General features: G+C 46.2%; 3 protein-coding genes across 14 annotated transcripts in view; 1 reads left to right on the plus strand and 2 right to left on the minus strand.

Annotated features, from left to right (window-relative positions):
- NCBP1 (nuclear cap binding protein subunit 1) overlaps positions 1–221 on the minus strand; it is a 37,572-nt gene extending 37,351 nt beyond the window's left edge. Inside the window, exon 1 of the mRNA XM_020890990.2 lies at positions 132–221. Coding sequence (XP_020746649.1) covers positions 132–165 — 34 coding nt within the window. The 5' untranslated portion in view covers positions 166–221. The remainder of the gene's footprint in view (positions 1–131) is intronic.
- TMOD1 (tropomodulin 1) overlaps positions 137–25,898 on the minus strand; it is a 107,393-nt gene continuing 81,631 nt past the window's right edge. For 6 of the 7 annotated variants that reach the window (XM_020891000.2, XM_020891003.2, XM_020890998.2 and 3 more), the window contains one exon: positions 22,773–24,375. In XM_020891000.2, the coding sequence (XP_020746659.1) occupies positions 24,311–24,375 (65 nt within the window). In that variant the 3' untranslated portion in view covers positions 22,773–24,310. Of the gene's footprint in view, positions 2,300–22,772; positions 24,376–25,898 lie in introns of those variants that run through there. The other variant, XM_020891009.2, reaches the window with a different exon arrangement.
- Positions 694–23,618, plus strand: TSTD2 (thiosulfate sulfurtransferase like domain containing 2). 6 transcript variants are annotated; one of them, XM_070480217.1, is made up of 11 exons: positions 694–777; positions 1,267–1,326; positions 3,696–3,907; positions 6,228–6,541; positions 8,439–8,559; positions 13,780–13,905; positions 14,731–14,836; positions 17,975–18,093; positions 18,573–18,731; positions 19,274–19,412; positions 21,233–23,618. In XM_070480217.1, exons 3-11 carry the CDS (start codon positions 3,740–3,742, stop codon positions 21,520–21,522), a joined length of 1,542 nt encoding a protein of 513 aa, XP_070336318.1. In that variant the 5' UTR covers positions 694–777; positions 1,267–1,326; positions 3,696–3,739; the 3' UTR covers positions 21,523–23,618. The 6 variants fall into 6 exon arrangements, with proteins under 6 accessions (XP_070336318.1, XP_020746653.1, XP_070336317.1 ...); XM_020890994.2 differs by lacking the exon at positions 1,267–1,326 and having other exon boundaries at positions 695–777; XM_070480216.1 differs by lacking the exons at positions 694–777; positions 1,267–1,326 and adding an exon at positions 1,347–1,435.

Genomic DNA, 25,898 nt, shown 5'->3' on the forward strand with positions numbered 1-25,898 from the left:
TTCTCGCCGCGGCTCCCCGAACGCTCCCGGAGGAAGGGCTTCCCGTCCCTTCTCTCGAGAACCGAAGACCAAGGAAGCCAAACCTCGGCCCACCTGAGCGCGGCCTCGGCGGCCGAGCTCAGGGCACTCACCATCGTTCTCGTCGCTGTGCCGCCGCCGCGACATGCCGCACGCTGGTGCTCCGCGGAGCTGAGACACCGCTCACGAAGCGCCGCAGGAACCGTCAGGCCGCCGGCCGGCGGGAGGACAGCGGCGAGGCGCGCGGAGTGGCCGGCGCGCAGGCGCTCTCGGTCTCGGAGGCTCCCGGAAGCACACGGCAGGATGGCTGGAAGGCTCCGCGAGCTCGGATCCAGGAAAGCCGGCTTCTGGAAGCTCACCAGGCCGGTGGCTTCTGCCCTGCACGTAGCGACCCTCTCGGGTTACCTCCGCCTCTCGGCTGCTTCCTTCGCCCGCCTTCGCGGAAAGCCCTTCCGGGGCCACGCGGAGAGCACCGCCTCTTCCGCCGGGCCGAGCCCGCAGGCCGCGAGCCACGCCCGGAGGCGGGTCGTCTGGGGGGACCCTCTCGTCTTCGCCTCCAGTTCAGCCCCTCTCTCGGGGCCTCCTGGGGGTTTTCCCGGCGGCCCTTTCGCCAACTACCTGACTTCCGGAGCGAGGAGCGGGACGGCGTTCCGTCCTAAACACAGGCGGGGCTGGGAGCGCGAGGGCTGCGAGCGGCGGCAATTGCTAGGCGGAGACCGCTCGGTGAAGAAAGATCTGAGAAAGGATCAGGACGGGCGGGTACGTGCTCATCTTTCTCCCACTTCCCGGCCTTTGCCGGCTGGGGAAAGCTGAGCGGGGAGATTAGGCCAAGCCCGGTGCGCGGGGAGAGGCCGGGGTGGGAGGCGGCTCCAACGACCCGGGGACAGAAGGACCCTCCTACTGAGCCAGCTACTCCAGGGTTACTCTCTGGCCGTCATCTGATCTCTCGCTCCTCTGAAGGAACGAGTGATTGCTTCAGTAACCTTTTCAATAGTTATCGGGTACCTCCATACGTGTATTTGAATATCCCTCGCTCTGACATCTCTGGTGAGCGCTACAGCTGCTCACGGCCGTGTCCTTAGCCATATGAAATTTTCACACGTCTGCAATGGAACTTTTGTTTCACTCTCCTGGCCTAATCTGTTCTTCCTTCAGCCTTACCCATTTCAGTAAACGGCACCATCCATTCTACTGCTTAATCCAAAAACGTGCAGTCATTCTGAAGTTCTTTTCCTTCAATTCCTGAAGAACATTCTACCGGTAAACGCTGCCGGCTCTGCCTTCAGAAGAGATCGGAGTCAGATCACGGTACTCCTGTTTCCAGCTCTCCGGTGACTTTCTATTGTAAACGCCATAGCCTCTTCTACAGGGTTTTACTCTCATCACTGCATTCCAGCCACTGACTTCTGCACCTGCAGTAAGTCAAGCTGTTGACCGCTTGAGGGATTTATACTGTCTCCTTTGCCTGAAGATCTCTGCTCCTAAATCTGCATGGATGGCCCCTTGTCTCAGTTCAAACATCGGGCCCTTAGTGAGGTCTTCCCTGGCCACCCAATCACTCTTCCTTCATTCGACAAATATATTGTATGTCATGTGCCAGGCAGTGTTCTGGATGCAGAGGTGAACAAAAGAAAACTCCTGCTTTCTTAGTGGTGACAACTCATTCAGGAACCAGCAAACAATGCAATCAGGTAGTGAGTAAAAGTGGGAGAAGATGCGATTAGGGAGGTGGTGGATGGGGCTTTGTAAGGACCTTGGACTTTATCCTGGTACATTTAGAAGCTTTTGGAGGGTGATCTGACTTATTTTTTAATAGTTACCTCTGAGACTTCCCTGGTGATCCAGTGGTTAAGAATCCACCTGCCACTGAGGGGACACGGGTTCCATCCCTGGTCCGGGAAGATCTCATATGCAGTGTGGGGCAGCTAAATCCTGCGTAAGTTTGCTGAGCTCTGAGATCTAGAGCCCGGCAAGCCACAACTACTGAAGCCTGGGGTCTTCGAGCCTATGCTCCACAACAAGAGAGGCCACCACAAGGAGAAGCCCCTGCACCACAGCTAGAGAAAGTTTGTATGCGGCAACAAAGACCTAGCACCTAAAAGTAAAGTAAATACATAAAAATTTTTAAAAAGTTACCTCTGGCTTCTACAGGAACAGGGCAGCTGGGCAACTGAAGTAATTCAGTCAAATGATGGCTTGAAGGAGGCTGGCAGTGAAGGCGGTGCACTGTGGTCTGATGTGACTGTATTTCAAAAGCAGAGTTGATAAGCTTTTCAGTCACCTGAAACAATAAGGAAATGAGTCCCCAAGTTTTTGTCTGAGTAACAGGAAGAATAGAATTGTTGTTTACTGAGGTAAGGAAGACTGAGGAAGAGCAAGAATTTGGTTTTAACAGTTGCATTTGAACAGCTTCCGAGCCCTCCCCACAGCCCTGCAGGGTAGATACTGTCATCCCCGATTTATGCTTTTGGGAATTAGAACTCAGAGAAGGTAAATATCCTGCCCAGGTTCACTTACTTGCACCCAGCTGCACCACAAGCCAAAGCCCATCCTTTCCCTAGTCTTTCTTGTTACTCTTCACATTTATCACTTGTAACATTTGCTTTACAAATGAATGCATCCTGTTGGTGTGCTGTGTTCCTTTTGATAAGAGTTGGCCATTGTAGCAGTTTGTATATTTCTTTTGGCTCATTTCTTTCAGCTTCCCTGGTAGCCCAGCTGGTAAAGAATCTGCCTGCAATGCAGGAGACCTGGGTTCCATCCCTAGGTTGGGAAGATCCCCTGAAGAAGGGAACGGCTACCCACTCCAGTATTCTGGCCTGGAGAATTACATGGACTGTATAGTCCATGGGGTTGCAGAGAGTTGGAGGCGACTGAGCGATACAAAGTATAAGTTTGACTCATAAAATGAGGCTCTCTAGATAGTTATTTCTTCTAAGGAAGGGAATTTGACCAGCTCAAAAACTAGGGGACAAAAGAGAAAAGTATTTATAATTAAAGATACTGCTGCTAAGACGGTTCAGTCGTGTCCGACTCTGTGCGACCCCATAGACGGCAGCCCACCAGGCTCCCCTGTCCCTGGGATACTCCAGGCAAGAACACTGGAGTGGGTTGCCATTTCCTTCTCCAATGCATGAAAGTGAGAAGTGAAAGTGAAGTCGCTCAGTCGTGTCCCAACTCTAGTGACCCCATGGACTGTAGCCCACCAGGCTCCTCCGTCCACGGGGTTTTCCAGGCAAGAGCACTGGAGTGGGGTGCCATTGCCTTCTCTGAATTAAAGGTACTAACACACAGCTTGATTGATTTTGGTTGCACCTGGTACTTTTTTTTTTTTTTGGTATGTTTTCCCCTAAATGTTGGCATGGCTGCCCTTTCTACCATCTGACTTTTTTTTTTTTTTAAAAAAAGCAGTTTAATTCATTTGTTTACCTCCTCTCTCTCCCCACTGGAAAGTAAGCTCTAAGAAAGAAGAGACTTCCTCTGTTTCTTTCACTACTACATCTCCAGGACTTAGAACAGTGCAGGGCATAGAGTTGGTGCTAAATAAATATCTCTTGGATGAAAGTGAATGAATGGATAGCTTGGGCTACTGGGCAATGCTCATCTGCATGACTGATTTACTTCAACAAGTAATCAAAGACTTGGACGTTGTTTTTTTTCCCTTGCTTACTTCCTAGGTGATACCAGAAAGGAACCTACTCTACGGCTGGAGCCAAACCAGATGCCTTCTTCCACTTCACCAGACCAAGGAGATGATGACCCGGAGGCCTGTGTTTTAAGGTTTTCAGACTTGGATTTGAAAGACACGTGTCTTATCAATCCCAGTAGCAGTCTCAAAGCAGAGTTAGATGTCAGTACAAAGAAGAAATACTCATTTGCAAAGAAAAAGGTAAAATTGCTGTTGATGTTTCAGGATCATGTAGGTACAGTTAATGTAGATATATTTAGAAGTAACTCATCAAGGTTGTCCTCCAGGGAGTGGAGCACTGGTGAGACACCAGGCTGCTGCCATGTTCACGTTCAACCCCTTTTCCCACCTGGGGTTATGGGAAGAATCCCAGGAGCCTTAGTCATAGGAGAACAGACAGGTGTTAGGGCAGCTGCTGTCTGAGACTCCTGCTCTGGTCCAGCTGGCAGGGCTAGGTTGGTTAGGAGAAGGAACAGAGTGGCTCGGAATGCTGCAAATTTACCAAGAATTGGGTTACAGTGTGGTAATATGGATGCTGTTCTGGGCCATTTATGCTTTTTTCAGGGATCACTGACTAAACCTTTCTTCTCCTGCTGAAGCTCAAAGGGAAATGACTTGACTGAAGACACAGAGTTGAGACTTAATTCTTATCCAGGCTTTTGTTTCTCTTGCAAAATCATCTTATTTTGGCTCCACGTCCATGAAGAATAGATGTCTCTTCTCATAAGTTCTATACGCCACCCTTCTGCCCGCATCCCACACAGATTTCCTTGAAGATGAAACCCAAAGGATACAGACGTTTTGCTGTTGTTTTGCAATAATTTCAAACGTACAGAGAGGCTGCCAGAATTCCCCGGAGGCCCCCTTTGCCCAGCGGCTCCATCCATGTTTCCTCAGTCGTTTCAAAGGGCTTTTACAGATCCACTCGAAGGCCACATGTTCAGTTGTTATGTCTCAAAAGTCTTCAATCTGGACCACTTTCTCATTTTCTTCCCTTGAAATCATGACCGTGACTTTTTAGAAGGTGACAGTTGAGTTACGTGTAGGATGTCTCTCATGACTTTTCACTCATGTTTCCTTGTGATTAGATTCAAGTGATGGTTTTTGTTCACCAGACTGCCCCGTGAGAGACACTGTTCATCCGGCTGCATTCTATCAGGCGGTCATGTGCCAATCTGCCCTGTCACTGGCGATGTTAACTTTGGGTACCCGATTAAGGAAGTGCCTTGTCAGGTTTCTTTGCTTTAAAATTGTTCTTTTTTCCCTTTTAGTTATTCAGTATTTCAGGGAAAATAGTTTGAGACTATGTAAATAGTCTATTTCACAATGAACTTTCATCTACTAGTTTTAGATCCATTGGTGTTTCTTTGCTTCAGTTGATTATTACTGTGATGATTTCTAAATGGTGACTTTCTCATTGCTTCATTCCTTCTGTATTTCTTACTTGGCAGTCTTCTGTAAGGAAGAGCTTTCTTTGCTCCCAATTTATTTGTATCAGTGTGTATTCAAGAATGCCATTTTATTTAGTGGGCGATAATAAAAACAGGGTATTTATTTTGCTTTTTATTTGGGTCAAAGTTGAAAATACTGACTACAAAAAATTTAATACTGCTAAAATGGTGTAGATAAAATGGAATCCTCATGCATTGCTGCTGAATGTATAAATTGGTAATGATTTTTCAGGTAGTCACTACTTAATCAGAGTTTAAAATTTATGCTTCTTCACCTCCAAAATTTTCTTCTAAATATTTATTCTAAGTAGTTGGTTAAAGAAGTATAGAAAGATGTATGCTGACATGCTCATTCACCGTTGCTTATAATTACAAATATAGGAAACCAAAAAAGCTCATTCACTTAGAATTGGTTAAAAGAATTATGGTACATCTATCATTTTCTCTTCCATTTAATTTTTTTTAACAATTCGCCTAAATCCTCTTTATAATAACAATAAAGTTATCTTCCAAAAACCAAATCAAAACATTTGGTACATTTCTTTCCATGCTTTTCAATATACTTAAAAACAATGTATTTCTTTGGCTGCGTGGGACCTCAGCTGGGACGTGCGGGGTTTCCTCTGTGGCTCCAGCGCGCAGGCTCAGTGGGCCCAGTTGTTCCACGGCACGTGGCGCCTCAGTACCTGGACCGAGGGTCAGACCAGCATTCCCTGCCCTGGAAGGTGGATTCTCAACCACTGGGCCACCAGGAGGCCCCTCAATGTGCTTCTTATGTAATTGAGATTACATGATATAAGTGAATTTTATTCATTTTTTCCCATTTAACATTATACCATAGATATTTTCCCATGTAGTTTGAAACTAGCTGCTTAATATTCCATAGTAAGTATATTCCATAATTTATTTTGACTATTTCCTTTTTAGAGGAAGTTCAGTCTCTCAGGAAGTTCTGCAGAATTGTAGGACCTAAAACTAGAAACCCCAATGGAAAAAATTTCACTGAGACTTTCATTTTAACCTAAAACCTAAGGTTATTTACTAGTGACATATTTGAAATGTAATTGCAGGCATTTGCCATTTTCGTTAAAACTAAAGAAGTTCCAGCACCTCCTTGTGAATGTAAAGAAAAATGGTGGAAATGCTGTCAGCAACTATTTACAGACCCGACCAGCATCCACAGACATGTGGCAACGCAACATGCTGATGAGATTTGCCATGAGACTGCTGCTGTTTTAAAGCAGCTGACTGCGACATCGAGCACCTCCACGAGTCCCGAGTCTGCAGACAATGGGAACCCTTTCAAAGATGACCTCACCCATGACCAAGAAGTGTCTGCTTGGCTCCCGGATACAAGCTGCTTCAGCCCTGATGAGCTGATAAGGTAAGAATGTCATTCTGTACCTTTTGTTTCATTGAAACATGTTTTTCCAGTTGGAATGAGATACCACCCATCCACTAAAATGGCAGATCCTTAAGGCACGGAATTTCTCTACTGCCTAAGCTAGGCCAGTAAACATGTTCTGTGTGTAACAGAAGACCACGGCCTGGGCAGCTGGCAGTGCACTCTCGGTATCTTGGAAGCCATCCTGTGTCTTTACTTCTCCAGGGAGAGGTAAAGAACAGAAAATGTTATTTCCAAAGAGAAGTCGGAAGGCCCAGAGATGTTCATGATTCCTCTGCCCTGAAGTGTCAGCTTAGAAAGGGGTTTTTATTACCATATGTGGTTTTCTGAGCTGAATATGTTTTAAGAAAGTAAGTCAACTTTTAGAACTAAGGCATAGGGTTAGAAGTTTAGATCTGCCTTTGAAAACCTTACCGCATCATAATATTATGTAATTGTAGAGGACAGATTTCTGACTTTAAGGAATTCCTAAGCTATTCAGTGAATAGAAAAGGCCCACATTTGATACACTTTTGTCTCTGGTCTTGATGCCAGTTCCTTTTGCTTATCAGAAAGAAGAGAAAGAAAGAGAACTGAACTTGGAGTTAGACTTGAGCTAGTCACTAAATTCTTCATACCTTTATATCGTCAACTCTAAAACTGAAATAATGTCTGCTCTGCTACCTCACAGAACTGCTCTAAGAATTAGATAAAGTGATGATGGTAAGGGCTCACGTGACCTGTAAAGTGCTATACAAATGTGATCTCTTCATTTCTGTATGGAGCTGCTTTTTAGTTAGAAAAACAAAGAAAAAGGATACACAAAACATTTAGCAGATGGTATAAGACAAGCTATGCAATTATCACTTAAAACTGTGTGGCTCAGATGGTAATTTGTTGCAGGAATTTAGAGAGAGGAAAACAGATACACTGATAGACAAGCAGGTGTTAGAGGAGATGAGGCCCTGAAATAAGAGAGCACTGATGAGAATGTCACAGAGTTCAGAGCTGGATGGGACCTGGATTACCATCTATGACAGCATTCTCTAAAATGTCTCTACAGCACTAGCTCTGGAGGGCGCTCTCAGGTATTGGAAAGAGGTGCTAAAGACAATTAAATTGGGGAAACATGAGGTTAAAATGTTTTTTTGCAGAGCTTCCCAGAGCCTTCAGTATACGAGGGGCCTTCACTGTGACTCTCACAGAGGGAGATGCTGTCTGCAGGGCTTCTCAGACGGGCGATTTCGTGGAGCAGCTACAGAGCAAGCTGTGAGAGAGGCAGTTGGTGTTGGCCCCCAGGTTTTACACTTGAGCAAATCCAGGCTCAGGGATCAGACACCCACCCAGGGCCCGTGACTAGTCAGTCAAAGTCAGCACAGTGCAGTGGGAAGAGTGTGGAGTCTCGTGTCGGAAGACTGGTGTTCCAGTCCTGACTGTCATGCCGGATGAACTGGGCTTAGACCACTGAGCTATAAAATGGGGATGATAACAACCTGTCTCATGGGCAAGAGGATTACATGAAAAAAGGAAAGTTAAACCTTTTTGTACAGAGAGATTTAAAACAGATACTGCCTTTTCTTAGAGGATAAGCCAGAATGGACTCAAATTTAAAAAGGGGTTATTAATATCTGTTTCAGGGATATGATGATTAAACAAGGAAATCAAAGTATTAGCTCACTTTTTAGAAAGGAAGGGGTTTGGTGCAGGTATTGTCTCCTTTAGAGCAAATACAGACCAGAGTCGCTTCTCAATCCAGGAGGAGAATGATACTTAGGAGCCAGGGCAGGCATGAGTCACTCCATTAGGCCTTCCCTCTTGACAGTCTGAATCTACTTTATGAATGTAGCCTTTTCATGTCTGACTCAATTGCTCTTTCCGCATGGTTTTCTTTTTATAGTGGCCAGGGCAATGATGAAGGGGAGGTGCTACTTTATTACTGCTACTGTGACCTGAAGGATCCTGACTGGGTCTGTGACTGGCAGACAGCTCTGTGTCAGCACCTGCATCTCACGGGCAAGGTAACACTGTCTCCCTTATCACTTATCCTTCACAGGGTTTATCTCACCTCCTCCTTGGTTTGCTTGTTACAAAAAGGGTTCACCAGTTGGGTTCTTAGAAATTAGCGAAATCCTGCTAAGCATTTAAATAGAATACTAAATAGCTATTAACATGATGTTTTCTGTTGGTGGGAATATAAGTTGGTACAGCCACTGTGGGAAACAGTGTGGAGATTCTTCATAAAACTAAAAACAGAATTACCATATGATCTAGCAGTCCCATTCCTTACAATAATATATATCCAGACAAAACTAATCCAAAAAGATACATGAACCCTTATATTCATAGCAGCACTATTCACAATAGCCATCAGCAGACGGATGGATGAAGATGTGATACATATACATGTACGGAGATACGACTCAGACATTAAAAAAAGAATGAAATAATGCTATTTGCATCTACATGGATACAACTAGAAATTATTACAGTCAATGAAGTCAAACAAAGATAAGTACCGTGTGATATCACTCATATGTGGCAAATAAAATATGATATAAATGGACCTCCCTATGAAACAGACACAGACTCATGGACGTAGAGACCACTCGTGGTCGCCAGCGGGGAGAGGCTGCGGGAGGGATGGAGTGCGAGGCTGGGGTTAGCGGACGTAAACTGTTACACCCGGGATGGGTGAGTGACCGAGTCCTCCAGCGAGGCACAGAGAGCTGCAGGCAGGACGCTGTGGTGAACCACAGTGGGGAAGAATGTGGAGTGTCTCGCGTGACTGAGTCAGTCTGCTGCACGGTGGAACCTCGTGCAGCGCGGTAAATCAGCTGCACTTCAGTGAGAAGGAGAATGGTGTTTTATAGGACTATATAAAAGACAGACCGAGGATCGGCCAGCTACAGAGCCACATAGTAAATCCTTTAGACTTTGCACAAAGCTACTCAACCTTGGCATTTTCACATGAAAACAGCCATAGCCAATATGTGAAAGAATGGGTATGGCCAGGGCTTTCCCTAGTGGTTCAGTAAAGAGTCTGCCTACAGTGTGGGAGACCTGGGTTCCATCTCTGGATTGGGAAGATAACTGGAGAAAGAAATGGCAACCCACTCCAGTATTCTTGCCTGTAGAATCCCATGGACAGAGGAGCCTGGTGGGCTGCAGTCCGTGGGGTCAGGAAGAGCCGGACCCGCCTGAGTGACTAAGCGCAGCACGTGTCCCAGTAAAACTGCGTAAAGTGGGCACTGTGTTCTGATTCTTTGCCTGGTGGCTCAGCTGGTAAAGAATCCACCTGCAATGCAGGAGACCCTGGTTCGATTCCTGGCTTGGGAAGATCCCCTAAAGAAGGGAAAGGCTACCCACTCCAGTATTCTGGCCTGGAGAATTCCATGGACTGTATAGTCCATGGGGCCTCAAGGAGTCAGACATGACTGAGCGACTTTCACTTCATTTCAACTGGAAAAATGTTTTATAGAACTGTACATACAGGTGTGATACCAAGTTGCTGCTTAATTTTCCTAGAACATGTCAGTCCTTTACCATTTTATGGTTTTATTTCCTTTCTCTCTTGAATTCAAGAGGACAAGAACTGTGTCTTAATCGATTGATGTACTGTCAGTGCTAGAACAGGGCTTTGAATATAGCAGACAGTAGATATTTGGAGAAGGTCGAATAAAAAATGAATGTTTGTAACAAAACCACAAGCATGTGTGTAAAAAGATGACAAGTAGTAAATATCAAAATGTTAAGTCATGATTATCTCTACATGATAGGATTATTAATTAAAAAAAATCTTTGATAATTACATATGTGTGTGTGTGTGTGTGTGTGTGTGTGTATGTATCCTCTGGTTGTGACACTGACCTTTCCTACCCTTATCCCAGGCTTTTATTCCCTGAGGCAGTCACTTGCCCAGAGACATTTTTCACACCATGTTTTCTCGCAGACAGTGACTGGAAGCTGCATCTGCCTCATCACGTCGTCACCAGGCTCTGACATTTCTGCCTCTGACATGTCCTTTGAGCCTCCATTTCTACCTGAGACTAGCCCCACCCTCTCTTACCTCATTCATTTCAGTAGCTTCTGGACTACACTCCATTCTTCCACCTTTGCCCCCATTTAATCACTTTCTACACAGCAACCAGAAGGATCTTAAAGAGTAAATGAATCCTCTCCCTCCCTCCTCACACTCTTTCAGTGTCTCTGCAGTGTATTTAGAGTAAAACCCAGATCCTTAGTGTGCCGTTAAGCTTCCTGCATACCTTGGCCCCTTCCACCTTTTCTGCTCCTCTGATGCCATTCTTCACTCATTGCTGCTGCTGCTGCTGAGTCGCTTCAGTCGTGTCGACTCTGTGCGGCCCTGTGGGCAGCAGCCCACCAGGCTCCTCCCTCCCTGGGATTCTCCAGGCAAGAGTACTGGAGTGGGTTGCCATTTCCGTCTCTCCAGCAAAATAGCCTTTCAGTTTCTTGGAGCCCACAAATTTTTTTTTGCTGCCTTTGGGCCTTTTTACAAGAAAACTTTCTTCAAGGAGCTTTCCCACACCCACTCATTTCTCCTGATTGTTACTCAGTCTCCACTTCTCAGTTTTAATGACACTTTGTCAAAGACATCTTTCCAGACCTTTAATCTAAATTCAGTTTTCCAGATATACTATTTCACTGCATCTTGCAGTTATTTTTCATAGCACTTGTCAGTTTGTGACTTTTATCTTAATATCTGTGACCTTCCTTAGTTTGTAAGTTCCCAAAGGGCAAAACTATGTATTTTTTAATCACTATGTCCACAATTCCTGGAAAAATTTCTGGTGCATTGTTTAAAAAAAAATGAACATTTGTGGCTTATATACATATATCATCATCTGTATTTAGAGAACATCTTGAAAAATGGAACGTAAACCTGACTGAGTGCACAAAACAGGCACTCATCTCTAGTTTGGGGCAAGGTGAGCTGGCAGTGAGGGTCTCTACCCACAAGGTGGCAGCACGTGCCTGGCTCTCCGGTTAAATCCTAAGGCTTCCGGGAAACGCACCGAGTTCTCAAGTTTCTTGTTGGTAGGAGATTTGGAAGAATGTTGGCATTTGTGGGGAAAGGGGAGAACTTGAAAATTCTAGAATTATGGAAAGAAGCTTCTGACCCCTTGCTGTATACTTCTTACTGCCTCAAGAAATTTGAGCAGATGCATTAGAGGCTTTAGAAAGGAAAATTATAAGAGATGGACCTCAAAAGACCTGGTTTTGAATCCTAGATCCACCATCTCCCAACTCTGTGCCCTTGGGTAAATTACTTGATTTCTCTAAGCTTCTGTTTCCTTTACTGTCAAGTGGGAATTATGATATCTACCTTTCAGGATTATAATATAAAGACAGGAACTTTATAATATAAAGGTGCTCATTAAATGCTAACTGTTGCTCTTCGTCTCTGAGGTATAAGGCTTTCCTCACCTAGCAGCTGCTTTGAAGGTTTCAGTTGAGGAATACTTGAACAGGAGTTGAAGGTCTAATGCATGGATTTTAGAGGTTGCCCATCCTCAGTATTCAGGGAGTGCACATACTTATATTTTATTTGGGTTCTGGGATTAAAATAACATAGGAAAGAGTCTTCTGGCTTACCCAAAAGACAGTTACATAGGAGCCTGTACCTCTTCATCATATTTGCCCCTGTCAGAGATGGTTTTAGGGTAGATTTCCAGTTAGTGCTGGCTCAGCTCTATTTTTCTATGTTTTCCCTTAAAAAAATTAGTTGGTAATAGGTGCAGAAACCTTTACAGCAGAGATGGCATATGCTTCCTGCTTCCCTCTGTCAGCCCAGATCAGGCTCACTAGACTGCATCTCTTTCTCAAGGAGTCTGGATGTGACTCAGAATCATGGTACTCTGGAGAGCTACTGCTAGTGAGTAGGCCCAGGCTTGTGAAATGAATCCCATTCATGCTCTAAAGAATTGAGCCAAGTGAGGTGACAAACAAGTACCTTCTCTAGGCCCTAATCAAAGGGGAGCCTTTAAAAGTTTTCAAATTCTAAGGCACTGGTAGGTATCATTGTTATAATTGTTATATAAGTAACAATGTAATAATACAGAACTTCCACTCTAAGTTACTTCTCTTTCCAGAGAATACCATGATACACAATGTTGCACTTTCTAACTTTAGAAAGGAGCTCTTCTAAAGATGATCCATCTTTAAACTTATCAGAAGGGTTTTGTGGTACCGGAACAACTAACTTTGCAGGCCCCCCAGAGCATTGCCTCCTAGGGTGGGGGCCTTAATCCAGGCTTTAATGTCCCCCAACCAGTGAAGCATTTCAAAGAGAACAGAGGGTTTGAGAAGCCAGAAAGCCTCAGGTTTGGATACTCACTCATTTGCTCAGCAAATACATATCAAATGTCTACTGTGGGCAGGTACTACTGTAGACCCTGAGTGTGCAACAAAGACTAAAACAGACGCAAGCTCCTCCCAGTAGGTGGGTTTGCAGTGGTGGGCCTACCTGCCCCCCGCCCCCCACCCCCAAACCATGCAGAGAATGCTCGCGTGCATGCCCGGCCCCAAGATGTGCTCTGTGCTTTAGGACTTGAGGAATATCTCCTCAGCAGTTTTTCATTATTGGTTCTTTTTCATCTCTTATCAAGATGAAGAAATTGAGGTTCAGAAAAGAGAATTTTCTCAGGGCCACTTGGCAATTTAAGTGGCAAAGTTGAATCCTGATTCTGGATCTGCTGCCCTGAATGTAGGTTAAGCTTTGGCCACTGGACAGCTAGAACATCATAGCAAATGGGGCTTTCCGTTGTTTTATCCATTTTATTCTCTGGTTCAGCAGCATGTTAACTGAGCACCTCTACTGAACTGTGGGCAGTGCCATTTCAGAAAACTATAGGCATCTTTGTGTGGTAACACTCTGCTGTGTCCACAGCTGCGTTTCTGCTTTTCCTCTTAAGTTCATCAGTACACATGAGCCTGTTCTGCCCTGCAGAGATCGGAACTGAGCTGCAAATACGGGCTTCCCCGGTGGCTCAGCGGTAAACAGTCTGCCTACCAACGCAGGAGACGCAGGTTTTATCCCAGGGTTGGGAAGATCCCCTGGAGGAGGGCTTGGCAACCCACTCCAGTATTCTTGCCTGGGAAATCCCATGGACGGAGAGTCTGGTGGGCCACGGGGTCACAAAGAGTCAGACACAACTTGCCAACCAGAACAAAGAGCAACGCGGACGGCTGCATTCCCTTTCTCCTGTTTTGTGTCTCAGGTTCGAATTGCTACGGAAGGAATCAACGGGACTGTTGGTGGGAGCAGACTAGCCACCAGACTCTATGTCAGCACCATGCTTTCCTGCCCACTGTTTAAGGATTACCTCTGTAAGGATGATTTTAAGGTAAGAGAGATTGAAAATAAAATGGTTTGAGAGCCATCTGCTTCTGCTTCAGTGCCTCTTCCCACTCCAGGCTATGCAGATCACCATAAAGCAGCAGCGGTGCCGGACAGAAAACCACTTCCCCTCTGGGTCTTGAGGCAGCTCATGGAAAGAGTGTGCTCCTTCCAATTCATCTTCCAAGTTGCCAGAACGGGGTCACGGGCCTTTTTATATAGAATACGGACGTTACAGCTTACACCCGCTAAACTCAAACTTAGCCATGTCTGCTCCCGTGAGACACCACCTGTTTCAGGGGATCACTGCGTGTTTAGTAAACCTGGTGGGATCAGACCAGCACACACCGCAGCGGGAATGTCGCTGTTGCTTTCTGAAGGAGAGGCTTTCTATTGGAGTGACTTTATGCTTTAGTGTCATGGGTGACAGAGGTGGTGGGAAGTACCTTGCTAGTGTTCGTGCTGGTGGTGATGATATGAAAAGAAAAGGTTGTGACTCCTGAACAAAAGCTTGGATGCAGTCTTACATATAGAATTTGCTCAGTGGTGTTTCAGTTTTATAGTTAAATGCTTATTGCTATAGAAACACCTTTTCAACTTGACATTTCTACACATGGTAGATACGCAATAAAGAAGTGCCAAATATAAGATTACATCTGTTGTGTAATAATAGGGTAGCTGAAGTATTAAGAAACCCCAAGTTAGGAACAGCTCTTTCAGTGGGAGAAGGGAGTTAGAGCATAGAATGTTCCAGATAATTCAACTTAATAAATATCTTATACCTGGAGATGGGAAAGAAAGACTGTATTCTGTTTTGTTTCTCATTGGCTAGACCAGCAAAGGAGGAGCTTGCTGTTTTCCAGAATTGCGTGTTGGTGTGTTTGAAGAAATTGTGCCCATGGGGATCAGTCCCAATAAGGTCTCCTATAAGAAGCCTGGTATGCTTGCTTTAAGAAGAAACTTTTTCCTTTTCTTCATAGGGACAAATCTTAATATAGAGATAAATGTGAAAGCTAGACATTCTGATCAGCAAGGGTTGTGACGAATTCCCTCCTCGGAACAGCTGTGGGGTGGCTGACACGCGGGTCATTCAATGCTCAGGCTGGCCCTTCTCTCTGGTGCTCTGGTGATTGGAGACTCACTGCTTAGAATGACCTGGCTTAGTATTCTTGGTGATGGTTTGGAAAGAAGTTGTTTCCTCTTTCCAAAGATAGCAATTTGGGAAGAGTATAATTATTACTTGTAAATAGTTCATCAAATGGATAAGACACACAGACTTTTTGCTACAGGAAGCAAGCAGCTTTCAACACAAAAGCAGTTTGTTTGCAAGTGCTCTAGAATGTTCTCTTTCCCCCCTCACTCATGGGTACCATAGGTGGTTGAAAGACATTTGTTTGGCTGGGGTTTTTGGTTTTGTTTTACTTTTTACTATGAAAAATTTCAAACATTTTAAAAAGTAGAAAAAATATTACAGTGAATGCCCATGTTCCTATCCTGTAGCTTCAACAATTACAGATTCAAGGCCAACTTTCATCAATCCCCACTCCCTTCCCCCAACCTAAATTATTTAGAAGAGAATCCTGATGTCATGTCATTTCATTCCTACTTTAGTAGATATTGCTAAAAACTAAAAGGATTTTTAAAAAATAAATAATTATAAAACCATCATATCCAAAACATTTTAATAGTAATTATTTAATATTATTGAATATCCAGCCAGGGCTTAAAATTCCCAGTTATCTCATAATTTTTAAAGTTTGTTTCTATCTGGATTCAAGTAAGGTCTACTCATTGTGATTGAGCCTTTTAAGTCCCTTGTAACCTAGAGCCTCCATCTTTTATTTTCCCATGCAGTTTATTTTTTGAAGGAATTAGAAAATTTTGCTCGTAGTATTTCCCACAGTCAGGATGATGCTGATTGCATCTCCACGTACTGTTCCTCTGTCTTCTGTGTTTGCTCTGAGTTCTGGTCACACTTCCGGTGGTGCCGTCTAACAGGAATATTATGTGTGCCATGATGGGATTCTACATTTCCAGTAGCCTCATTTTAAAAAGTAAAAGGAAACAAGTGAAATTAATTTCAATAATACCCTTTAGTTAATGCAGTGTAGCCAAAATATTATTTCAACGTGTACCAGTGTGAAAACTTATTAAGAAGCTATTTTAGGGGCTTCCCTGGTGGCTCAGTGGTGAAGAATCCGCCTGCCACCGCAGGAGACACGGGTATCCCGCCTGGCGGCAGGGCAGCTGGGCCCATGTGCCGCAAGTACTGAGCCTGTGCTCTAGGGCCAGGGGACCGCGGCTCCCGAAGCCGGTGCACCCTAGAGCGTGTGCTGGGCAGCGACAGAAACCACCACACGGAGCCTGCTCACCACGACCAGAGAAACGCCCATGCAGCAACACAGACCCAGCACTGCCAAAAATAAAGAAAAGTCCTAACAACAGCAAAGAGATATTTACTTTTTTCTTGGTATACTAAGTCCTTGAAATTCTGTACATGTTGCCCTGATCACAGCACATTGCAAACCACGTTTCCAGTGCCCGTTAGCCACATGTTGGCTAGTGGCTGCCATATTAGACAGCTCACATCTACAGACTTGATGAGATGCATGTTTGATTTCCATTTTTCTTTTCTTTCCTTTCCCCCCCGCCGCCCAAGTCTACTTCATAGGTAGTATTGTGTTTCTTCAGGAAACAGAAAGGCCTGGCTGGCTCTATGTTCATTTTTTAATACGTAAATATTTAAAAAGGAGGATAAGAGTTGAACCAGAGGGAAATGGGAGTAAGCTACCAGCATCTGGGGGAGGAGACCCGTGTATGAGCGCCCCGTCTGCTCAGCGCCTTCACCTGGGCGGGAGGACCTCGCCGCGGCGGTGAGGGGAGAATGGGCTCCAGGCAGTGCTGTGCTGCCTTCGTCTGAGCTGGGCTGTTTGAAGGCACTTCTTCTAAGCAGGTCTACGTGAGTCACAGAGGGCCCGGAGAATAGCCGCAGTAACAGCAGCAGCAGGAACAGGTTGGGTTCCCTGCAGCTCCCTGTGAGGGCAAGGCTCAGCGGATTTCCATGCTTGCCATCCCAGTTTTGAACCTCCCTTTCCACCCCACTGTTTTGGTGACTGTATAATTATGTGACAATCACACATAAAATCCGGCCTTGTCACATTCTCCCTGCAGTCCTCGGTCGGGCAGGCAGGGATCTAGATTCCCTGGTTGTGCTCTGGGTCTCTAACCCCACCTGGGTACCCAGCAGCTGCAGGGGGCTGTCGGGATCAATCATGAGTGGTAACTGACGCACCAGAGGTGTGGTTGCTCCTCTGCCAGATTCACTGAAAGTTCTTCACAAGCTACTGAGATGTCTGGACCCCTAAAGGTACAGGACTATTTCTCCCCTGGAGAGTACAGAAGGCAAAAGGCCCCAGCAGACAGGTTCTTTTCTTTTAGTCTCCTTGTATTTTACTTCATCTCCTTTCTCTACTTCTGGCCTTTCATCTTTTCTCTCTTGCTTCTTTCTCATATTTCATTCCTGCTGTCAACCCCTTTTCTCTTTTTACTCTTGCACACAAACTTAAGACACATTCTTTTCTGTTACATTTTTTAAAGACTTACTCAAACTTTGTTCCATAACCATATGCTCACACCTGTCTGTCTGAGGTTCTTGACCTTGGACTTCATGTTGGTATAGAACAGTTTCTAAAGCCTATAGCAAGCGTATACATGTCCAGGCCCCTCCATATACAGGAACTGAACACTGGCCGTCACATGGACCAGCAAACCCATATGACAGTTTACAGCTCTACAGTCTGGCTTTTATCATTGGGTGAGGCCAAGTATGAGGATGCAGAATTCTTTGACTAATTAGTTCTAAACTGCCAGGTCTCTACAGCGCTCATCTTAGGAGGGAGAGTAAGGACATGGAATTAGCTAAATTCTGTCATTATGCTGATCAGAGAGCATTATTTTCAGTCATAATTATAATTATGAAGAGGAAACGTTTAGGTGGGGAGGAACAAGTGGAAATCATTGGGCTGGGCCCTGTGTGATTTGGTTTTGTTTTTAACCAATTTCTTGTTTGGTTTTAGGAATCCATTTATCCCCAGGTGAATTTCATAAAGAAGTAGAAAAGTTTCTGTCTCAGGCAAATCAAGAGGAAAGTGATACTGTCCTACTGGACTGCAGAAACTTCTATGAAAGCAGAATAGTAAGTAAGGAACCCCAGCTGAGTCTCCGCAGCACAGCCTGTGTCTGGAGGGGGCGCTGGGCTCCCCTGCGGCCCCGTCAGTGGCTCTCCTCCCGCTGCTAGCAGGGAAAACCCAAGCCTTGGAACCCAGAATCTGGTGAGGAAGGCTACAAAAATACGGTTGAAAGACATCTTGCACAAGATAAACTGTCTCCCATATGCCTACCCCTAGACACATGTCAGGATCTTGTGAAGTTTGCCTTGGGCAACCTCTCCCAGTTCGCCAGGGCCTCTGAATGGGTAACCACAGCCCAACCAGCCTTGTTTCTAAGTTTTAGCTCTTGAAGTTTGAAAGCTCAGAGTATGGGATGAAAATGGCAGCAAGCGAGTGCTTCCTTGCCAAGGCAGGGCTGGGGAGTGGTGTTTGACACAGAAAGAATCTTTGTTCTTACCAGGTACGTTTTTCTGATAATTTTATTTCTGCTGCTTCTATATTGTAGGGACGATTCCAGGGCTGCTTAGCCCCAGACATCAGGAAATTCAGTTATTTTCCTAGCTATGTTGATGAAAATCTAGAACTTTTCAAAGAGAAGAGGGTGCTAATGTATTGCACTGGGGGCATCCGTTGTGAGCGGGCTTCAGCCTACCTGAAAACCAAGGTGAGTTACCAACCTCAGGGCACTGCAGGCCTGGAAGTGAAGGAAGCTCCCACCCCCAGCCAGCAGGATTTATTGTCCCCTTGTATGGTTCCAGCATAGAGTTTCTAAGTATAAAGTCTGAAGTTCTTAAATCTCAAGATGTGAAAAGCACTCATCAGTCTTAGAGACGAATCAAGTACAAAAGGGAAAGATTAGTTGGCATCTCCCTTTTCCTAATCCTTTTGCTTGATCCGGAGAAGAGCAAATTCAGTAACATTACATGTCCCAACAGGTGTCTGCCTATATTTAGGGAGCCACAAAAATAGTTGGGCTTCCCAGGATCTAGAGTGTGAAGGCCCTGACTGCTGTCCTCAGCCATCCCCCTGGCAGGCAAGGCCTGGCCAGCTGGTTCCTCGCCCCGCCTTGGTCAGCAGTTCTGCAATGTCCCACGAGGGGAACCAGGAGCCCCATTTTGGCATTCCTACCACATGTTGCTTCTCTGCAGAGCTTCCTATTGGTCTCTGCTAGTCTCCTCAGATTTCCTCTTGTGTTTCCACACACAGGGAGTGTGCAAGGAAGTGTTCCAGCTCAAGGGTGGCATCCACAAGTACTTGGAGGAGTTTCCTGATGGTTTTTACAAAGGGAAGTTGTTTGTTTTCGATGAGCGTCATGCCTTGCCTTTCAGCAATGACATCGTGTCAGGTAGGTTGGCACTGGCTCAGAGCCGGAGCTCCTGAGCAGGCAGACCCTCTGTATCAACCTTCTGGAAGGCAGGCCAGTGCTGATCACTTGACGAATAAAGCAAGGGAAAAGGACTGTACCGCACCACCGTTTCCCACTAGAGCCGGCGATGCAGTGGTGGAGCAGACAGAGCCCTGACCGTTAGGAGGCCTGGGTTGGGATCTGACTCTATTGTTTACTAGTTAGACAAGTCCTTTAAAATGGGAATAACCTCACTCACTCTGTCCACCTGCTAAGAGCTGAACTAACAGGCTAAATCTAGGGTCTTAACCTGGAGTCGGTAATATTGTACTAAGGGGGCCTGTGAATCTGGACTGGAAAATAATTTCATGTTTGGTTTCATAACCCCTAACTAAATATAGCACTTCAATTATGAATGTAAGAAGCAAATCAGGTGTATTGGATGTACTTGTGACTTTGTCATCTGTAGAAATCACAGTATTTTCATTATTACAGCTGCTGTGAATATTTCAAAAGAGCATTTATGTGCATCATTGATTCAAAATGGAAAGTTATTAGGCCCATCACTAAATCTTATTTTCTGTGTTAAATACCATACTGTATCCCAGACTTTGAAGAATATTGTTATTTTGTATTTCTGTATAGTTGGTTTCCTTTGTGATACTATGTATTTTATTTTCTACATTTTAAAAACATTTTTCCAAGAATAGTCTTCACTAGACTGTAAAGTAAATCATGGGACAAATAAAAGAACCCTTAGTTAGATGGTGTGTGGACACATGTGTTACGCATGTTTAGAGTGGTGGGTGGGGCATTCCAGGGCGAGAGCTAAGCCCAGGACCAGAGGCAGAGTGGCTACAGGAAGCCTGTGGCGAGACTGTAGTTTGGAGTCCACAATAACATGTGGTACCAGATGAGAGCAGGCAGGAGGAGGAGGATGAAATTAATCTTTAAGAAAATGGATCTTCCTTCTGGATGCCACTGTTTTGACTGGAAAAGGTCATAAGCAGACAACCCTACTGTCAGAATTTTTTAGAACTTCTTTGACCAGGGACTGAGATTGAATTAACACCTGAGTAATAAGTAAGATGGGAGTTTGATTTCCTCTCCCCTTTCTTCTTAATCTTTTTATTCATTTTAATTGTCTTATTTTGTCTCTGTTATTGGAAGCAACTTCAGATCTCTGATGACGCTAGAGGGAGAAGAACGGAGGGAGAGAGGGCCCAAAGGTAGCCTAGATAAGCTGGGTAAGGAGACGTGAAGGATGATGCTATCAGTGCTCATAGGAAGTCAGCAGGGAAAGGGGCTGAGAAAGTAGATCCATGAGCTTTAGGACTTGTGTGGCGGGGTGTACCCTGGCGAGATGGGTGTGGACTGCACAATTTCCACGTGCGGTCACCTATATTCAGGCGAGGCGTGTCTCAGGGCAGAAGGGAATGGTGTCATGGAAAAACACCAACAAAGGGTGTTGGCCAGCTTGGGGAACAGAAAAATATTACTACCTGTTTTCTAAATGGGGAAAAGAAAAATGGTCCATGAAGGCTAAAATCAAAAGACAATTCCCAGAAGCCACCTAACCCAAAAAAGTGGGGATGGATGGGGGAACCTTGCTGGTTAGAAGACAAGAGGTTTACACTGTGTAGAAACCTTCCCCAGGCCTGAAAGGATACATTAGATGCTGATGAGCACAGGGCTAGGTTTGGGACCTGCAGCAGTGTGCCTGTCTGCGTGGTGTGTACACACACGTGTGTGCCTGTCTGCGTGGTGTGTGCACACACACGTGTGCTTGTGTTTATAATGAGGCTTTGCTTTCTCCCCAGCATGTTCCTACTGTGGGGTCCCCTGGGACGACTACAAGCTCTGCTCCACGCCCCAGTGCCGCCAGCTCGTCCTGACCTGCCCTGCCTGCCAAGAACGAGGACGCACAGCCTGCTGTGTCACGTGTCAAGACAAGGGGAACAGACAGGCTGCAAGCCCAGCCCAGAGCAACTTTAAAGAGGAATGCGAGTGTACCGCCCGACGGCCACGGGTACCGAGGGAGCGCTCACAGCGGGGGCCTCTCGCAGCAGGAGCCTCTGCCCTCCAGCCCGGGGCCCAGGCTGGATGTTGATGGGAGCAGCCCCCTCTGTATCCCCCAGGCCCTCACACAGCTAGGTTTGGAGGATGTCAGGGCTGCGCTAACAGAAACAGGGAAGGTCAGGGCCGCCAGAGCCGCCGTGGTCAATGGCCACCATGTTGGCCCCTGTCCTCCACGAGAGAAGAGAAGAGGAATTTGGGTGCTGACCTCTTACCAGAGACATTCTGGCTCAGAGGTGCTAGAGCACAGAAAAAGGTGAGCTTCGTGGGATCCCAAAGTTCCTAAGGGAGAGAGCCTTGAACCTGGTGACCCGACCTGCCCCTTCTGCACCATGCAGCAGGGCTGGCGGTAGTCATTTTTCTTACCAGCAAACCTGTCTGTCCTGATGGCAGAAATGAAAGCCGGGTGGCCCGAGAAGTGGGCTTCTCAGAACTGGGCCTCTTAGGTCAATCCACCATCCACCCCTGCCCTCCTCTTTTCCCTGCTAGCCTCAGCACTGCACCAGGATCTGCCAGCTACAGCATGTGGCCCACCTCTTTCTGTAAGTAAAGTTTTATTGGACTAGCCATAGCCATTCACTTACATATGATTTTTGACAGAAATAAGCATTTACAAGAAAGACATTATGGCCTGCAAAGCCTACAGTATTTACAGGTGTACCTCGGAGATACAGATTCAGTTCCAAACCACCACATCAAAATGAGTTACATGAACTTTTTAGTTTCTCAGTGTATATAAAAGGTATGCTTACATTATGCTGTAGATATTAAGTGTACAATAGCATTGTGTCTAAAGAAACAATGTATATCACCTAATTAGAATTTTTTATTGCTAAAAAATGCTATCATCTGACAATGTGGGGTTGTCACAAACCTATTTGTAAAAACCGAAATATCTGTGAAGCACAGTAAAGCAAGGTATGCCTGAACTATCGGGCCCTTTACAGGAGAAAAAAAAAAAAGAAAACCTTGCCACCTCTAGTCTAGATGAACAGCTCATCTGGTGGAGGAGATAGTCTTAAAGATGTGGCCATCTTCATTTTTTATGGGTTTGTCTTCTGAGAGATTTCCCTGTAATAGTTTCTGCTTCCCTCAACACCCACACTACTAGCTCTTAAGCGTCTTTGAGAGAACCACATTATGAGCTCGATGACACGGACATCTGGGCTGTAGTTTTTAGGCAAACACCTCAGAACAAAGGCATCCTGCGTGAGGCTGCTGAGCACTGCCGTGGCGGCTTCCCAGCCTCTGGCCCACACGTCCCAAGAAACACATGCACAGCCATCCATAGACCAACAGATTTAATGTTATATTGCAGTTTCCAGTGATGCGGAATACAGCTGCAGTTGTGTTTCAAGGAGAAGCCGAGCGGGGCTGGCTGTGCCTGCAGCACAGAGCCAGCCCTGGGCCCGTCTGCAGCCTCAGTAGACGCCCCTCCGTGGAGGGGAGGCCCTGGCTCCGTCTCTGGTTGCCCTGTCCTGCCCACATCGTTACAGTTCGTGTGCGAGACTTTTTCCATCAAAAGCCTCCGCTCCGTGCTCCGCAGCTTAAGTCTGTGTTCGTCTGCTCTTTGGCCTCTCCTTTGTTGTAAGGTTTGCCGAATCACTCATGAAAATAACTCCCCAAGCAACAGAAATACTAGCTTAACTGGCACTGTGGCATAGTAAAAGGCACAAGGGCAGTGTGGCTTAACATTCTTGCTGGATCCCAGGAGATGCACGTGATGTTAAAAAGGGATCTGGCAGAGATGCCAAAATTACATTTTCAGAATTCACCATCCTGGGTGGTTTGGCCAGGTTTCCTAATTCTTAAATATCTAGATTTTCTTCACCATTGCCCTTTAGAGGTTTCATTTACAGGCGAGATCAGTGGTGACTTGTCTAATAAGTGATGTGACGGGGTGGCTGAAGTCTGTAAGCATAAGCCATGATGGACTGGAAATTCATCTCGATAATGATTTACCTCATAAGGCATTGGGCCACTACTGACTGTGCAATTATGAGTGTTTTCAAGTATTTGGCCATAGGTTTTCATATCCATTGTAAGGTTGGCATTTGGTAAGGAAACAATTCTTTCTGACTCCAGTATTGTAAATAAATCCCAGATATTGATAAAGAACACCCAGCGAAATGCTTGTTGCCTGGAATTAGTTTTTGTTTTTTTAAAAAAGGATGGTTTTAAAATTCGAATTTTCATTACTGGCTTTTTCTGTCATTTCCTGGTAACCAGCAACAGGATCATTCTTTGATTGCTGGCAGAGCTCTGTGGGCTTGTCTTTCTTGAGGTAAAAAAAAAAAAAAAAAAACCTGTTTTTGACCCAGAAATCAATCTAGCAACTTTAATCTTGAGGTTCTTAAAATTTAAAGGAGAATTAATAAAGAATGATGACCTGTTTGTTAAAGAGCTAAGATCAAATTCGTAACAATTGTAATGCTTTTCAACCATGTGGAAGAGGGTGCTGTTTGTTCGTGTTACACATTTAAAATACACCTGAAACACCACACTCCTAGGTCACTGAGGCTGGACTTCCGGGGCTAAGTCACTGCTGCTCTAACATCGTCTTCAGTAAGATCTGCCGGTTCAGGGACCTCTTAGTTTTTAAATAATAAACAGACTGAATTTCTGTGACTAAAGAAAAACTTCACATTAACCATGGTTTATAAAGTTTTCAGCTACAACCACTAGCTAACCTAAAACCTTAGTGCATGAAGAACTGAACCACAGCAGGGTCTGCGCTGCGCTCTGCCTCCGGTTCCCACCGCAGAGCACAGCCTATCAGCAGAACACGTCCAGTTCAAAGGCGTGGTCGGTGCCCGCACACGCTAGACGCCACTCCGGCACTTGGGGATGATGGGCCCGGTCAGGTCTGCCAGCCGCCTCTTCCTCACTGGAAAGGAATGGACATGAGACGTGAGCAGCTGTCCCTGGGTCCCAGAGCCACCACGGTGGCTCGGAGAGCGCTGGGAAGCTTCCTGACAGCTTTGCTGAGCGCGCTCTGAAGTCTTGTTTTTAAAGGACAGCGTGAGTCTTCACTGCCAGGAGGGCCTGAAGTGGCGTAGGTTCGCTCTTAAAGCACTTGTGGAGCGCTGGCCACACGGGTGTAAAACCCGCTTTATCCAACTCTGCCTTTGTGTACAGAGGCCCCGCGGCTGGCGAGCCTTACTCCAGGTCAGACAGGGGTTAAGTTCAGTCCATCTTAGTGAAATCTGAACCTGCTGGTAAGGTTTCCCTCGGCCTTTCCTCCGGGTCCCTGGCCTGCCTGTGTAGACAACAGCATCTGCCCTGAAGATTACTCTGCGTTATCTGTACCCCCTTACGGTTAACCTTGACATTTTCCCAGAGGCAAGGCAATATCAAGTCCAAGCTGTTCACATAGCAAGGGAGTTAAAATGTCGCAAAGAGGAAAGCATTAGCCAGGGGACTGCAGGCGGGGTCATTAGCTTACGAGATGGCGGCGATGGTGGGGGGACAGGGGGAAGGATCCCCTTTGTTGTGATAAGGGAGAGTGTTTGAAACAAAACAGTGTCTGCAGATGAAAACAAAGCAGCAGGCCACATCGGCTACAAGAGAAAAGCAGACTGCAGAGCCAGTGGGCAGCCGTCCAAGGGGGCTGCAGGTGTGGTGGAGACGGGATGCTGCTGTGAGAGGGGAAGTTCGTCTGTACTTAGACACCTTCCCGTTCCCGAGCTAGACAAGGGAAGGTGTGTGCCTCCGGGTGCGGCTAGGAGCCGGCGGGAGAGGCCTGGGCGCGCAGTTCGCCCATCTGGGGCCTGGGGTTCAGCCTCTGCCTGGGCCGCTCCTCTCCCCTGCACCTCCCTGGAAAAAGCCATGAACGCCAATCAGCGGGCCGTCTCCCGGAGAGAAGACAGTGTGTCTGGCCAGATTCCTGGGGACCATCAGAATGTGTAACAGCTTGGGGGGGAGACGTGGGGGGAACCACCACCAAAGCCCAAAGAGCAGAAGAGGTTTGCCCAGAGTGATGAGAGGGTTTACACAAACCAGGCTTGGCAGCATCTCCACGTTAGCTGTGTAAGCATTACACCCCATTTGCACTCAAGCCTCACTGGAGCCCCTCCAACAACTGCAGGGCGTCAGTGTGGTCACCACTGCTGTCTCATGGGTGAGGGAAGCGTGGCAGGGAGCAAATCAACAGAGCTGGCACCAGACAGAGCCGAGGCCGCGACTCGTCTCGAGCCTCAGCCCAGCGCCTCCCTCGGCACATCAGGCCCTGTCTATGCAGGCTGTCCACATCCACGTCTCATCTGGGGCTCACAAGGGGACAGCTCCTTTCCCCTGGAGAAGAGAAGGGAGCCAGGGCTGGAACCTGAGGCCCCAGTCCGTGGCTTGAGATAAGAAAGGGACCCCGTGGTGTCTCCCCCGACGTGCCCTCAGTAAGCATGCACAGGGTTC

Source organism: Odocoileus virginianus, chromosome 18 (genome assembly GCF_023699985.2).
Source record: "Odocoileus virginianus isolate 20LAN1187 ecotype Illinois chromosome 18, Ovbor_1.2, whole genome shotgun sequence".
NCBI lineage: Eukaryota > Metazoa > Chordata > Mammalia > Artiodactyla > Cervidae > Odocoileus > Odocoileus virginianus.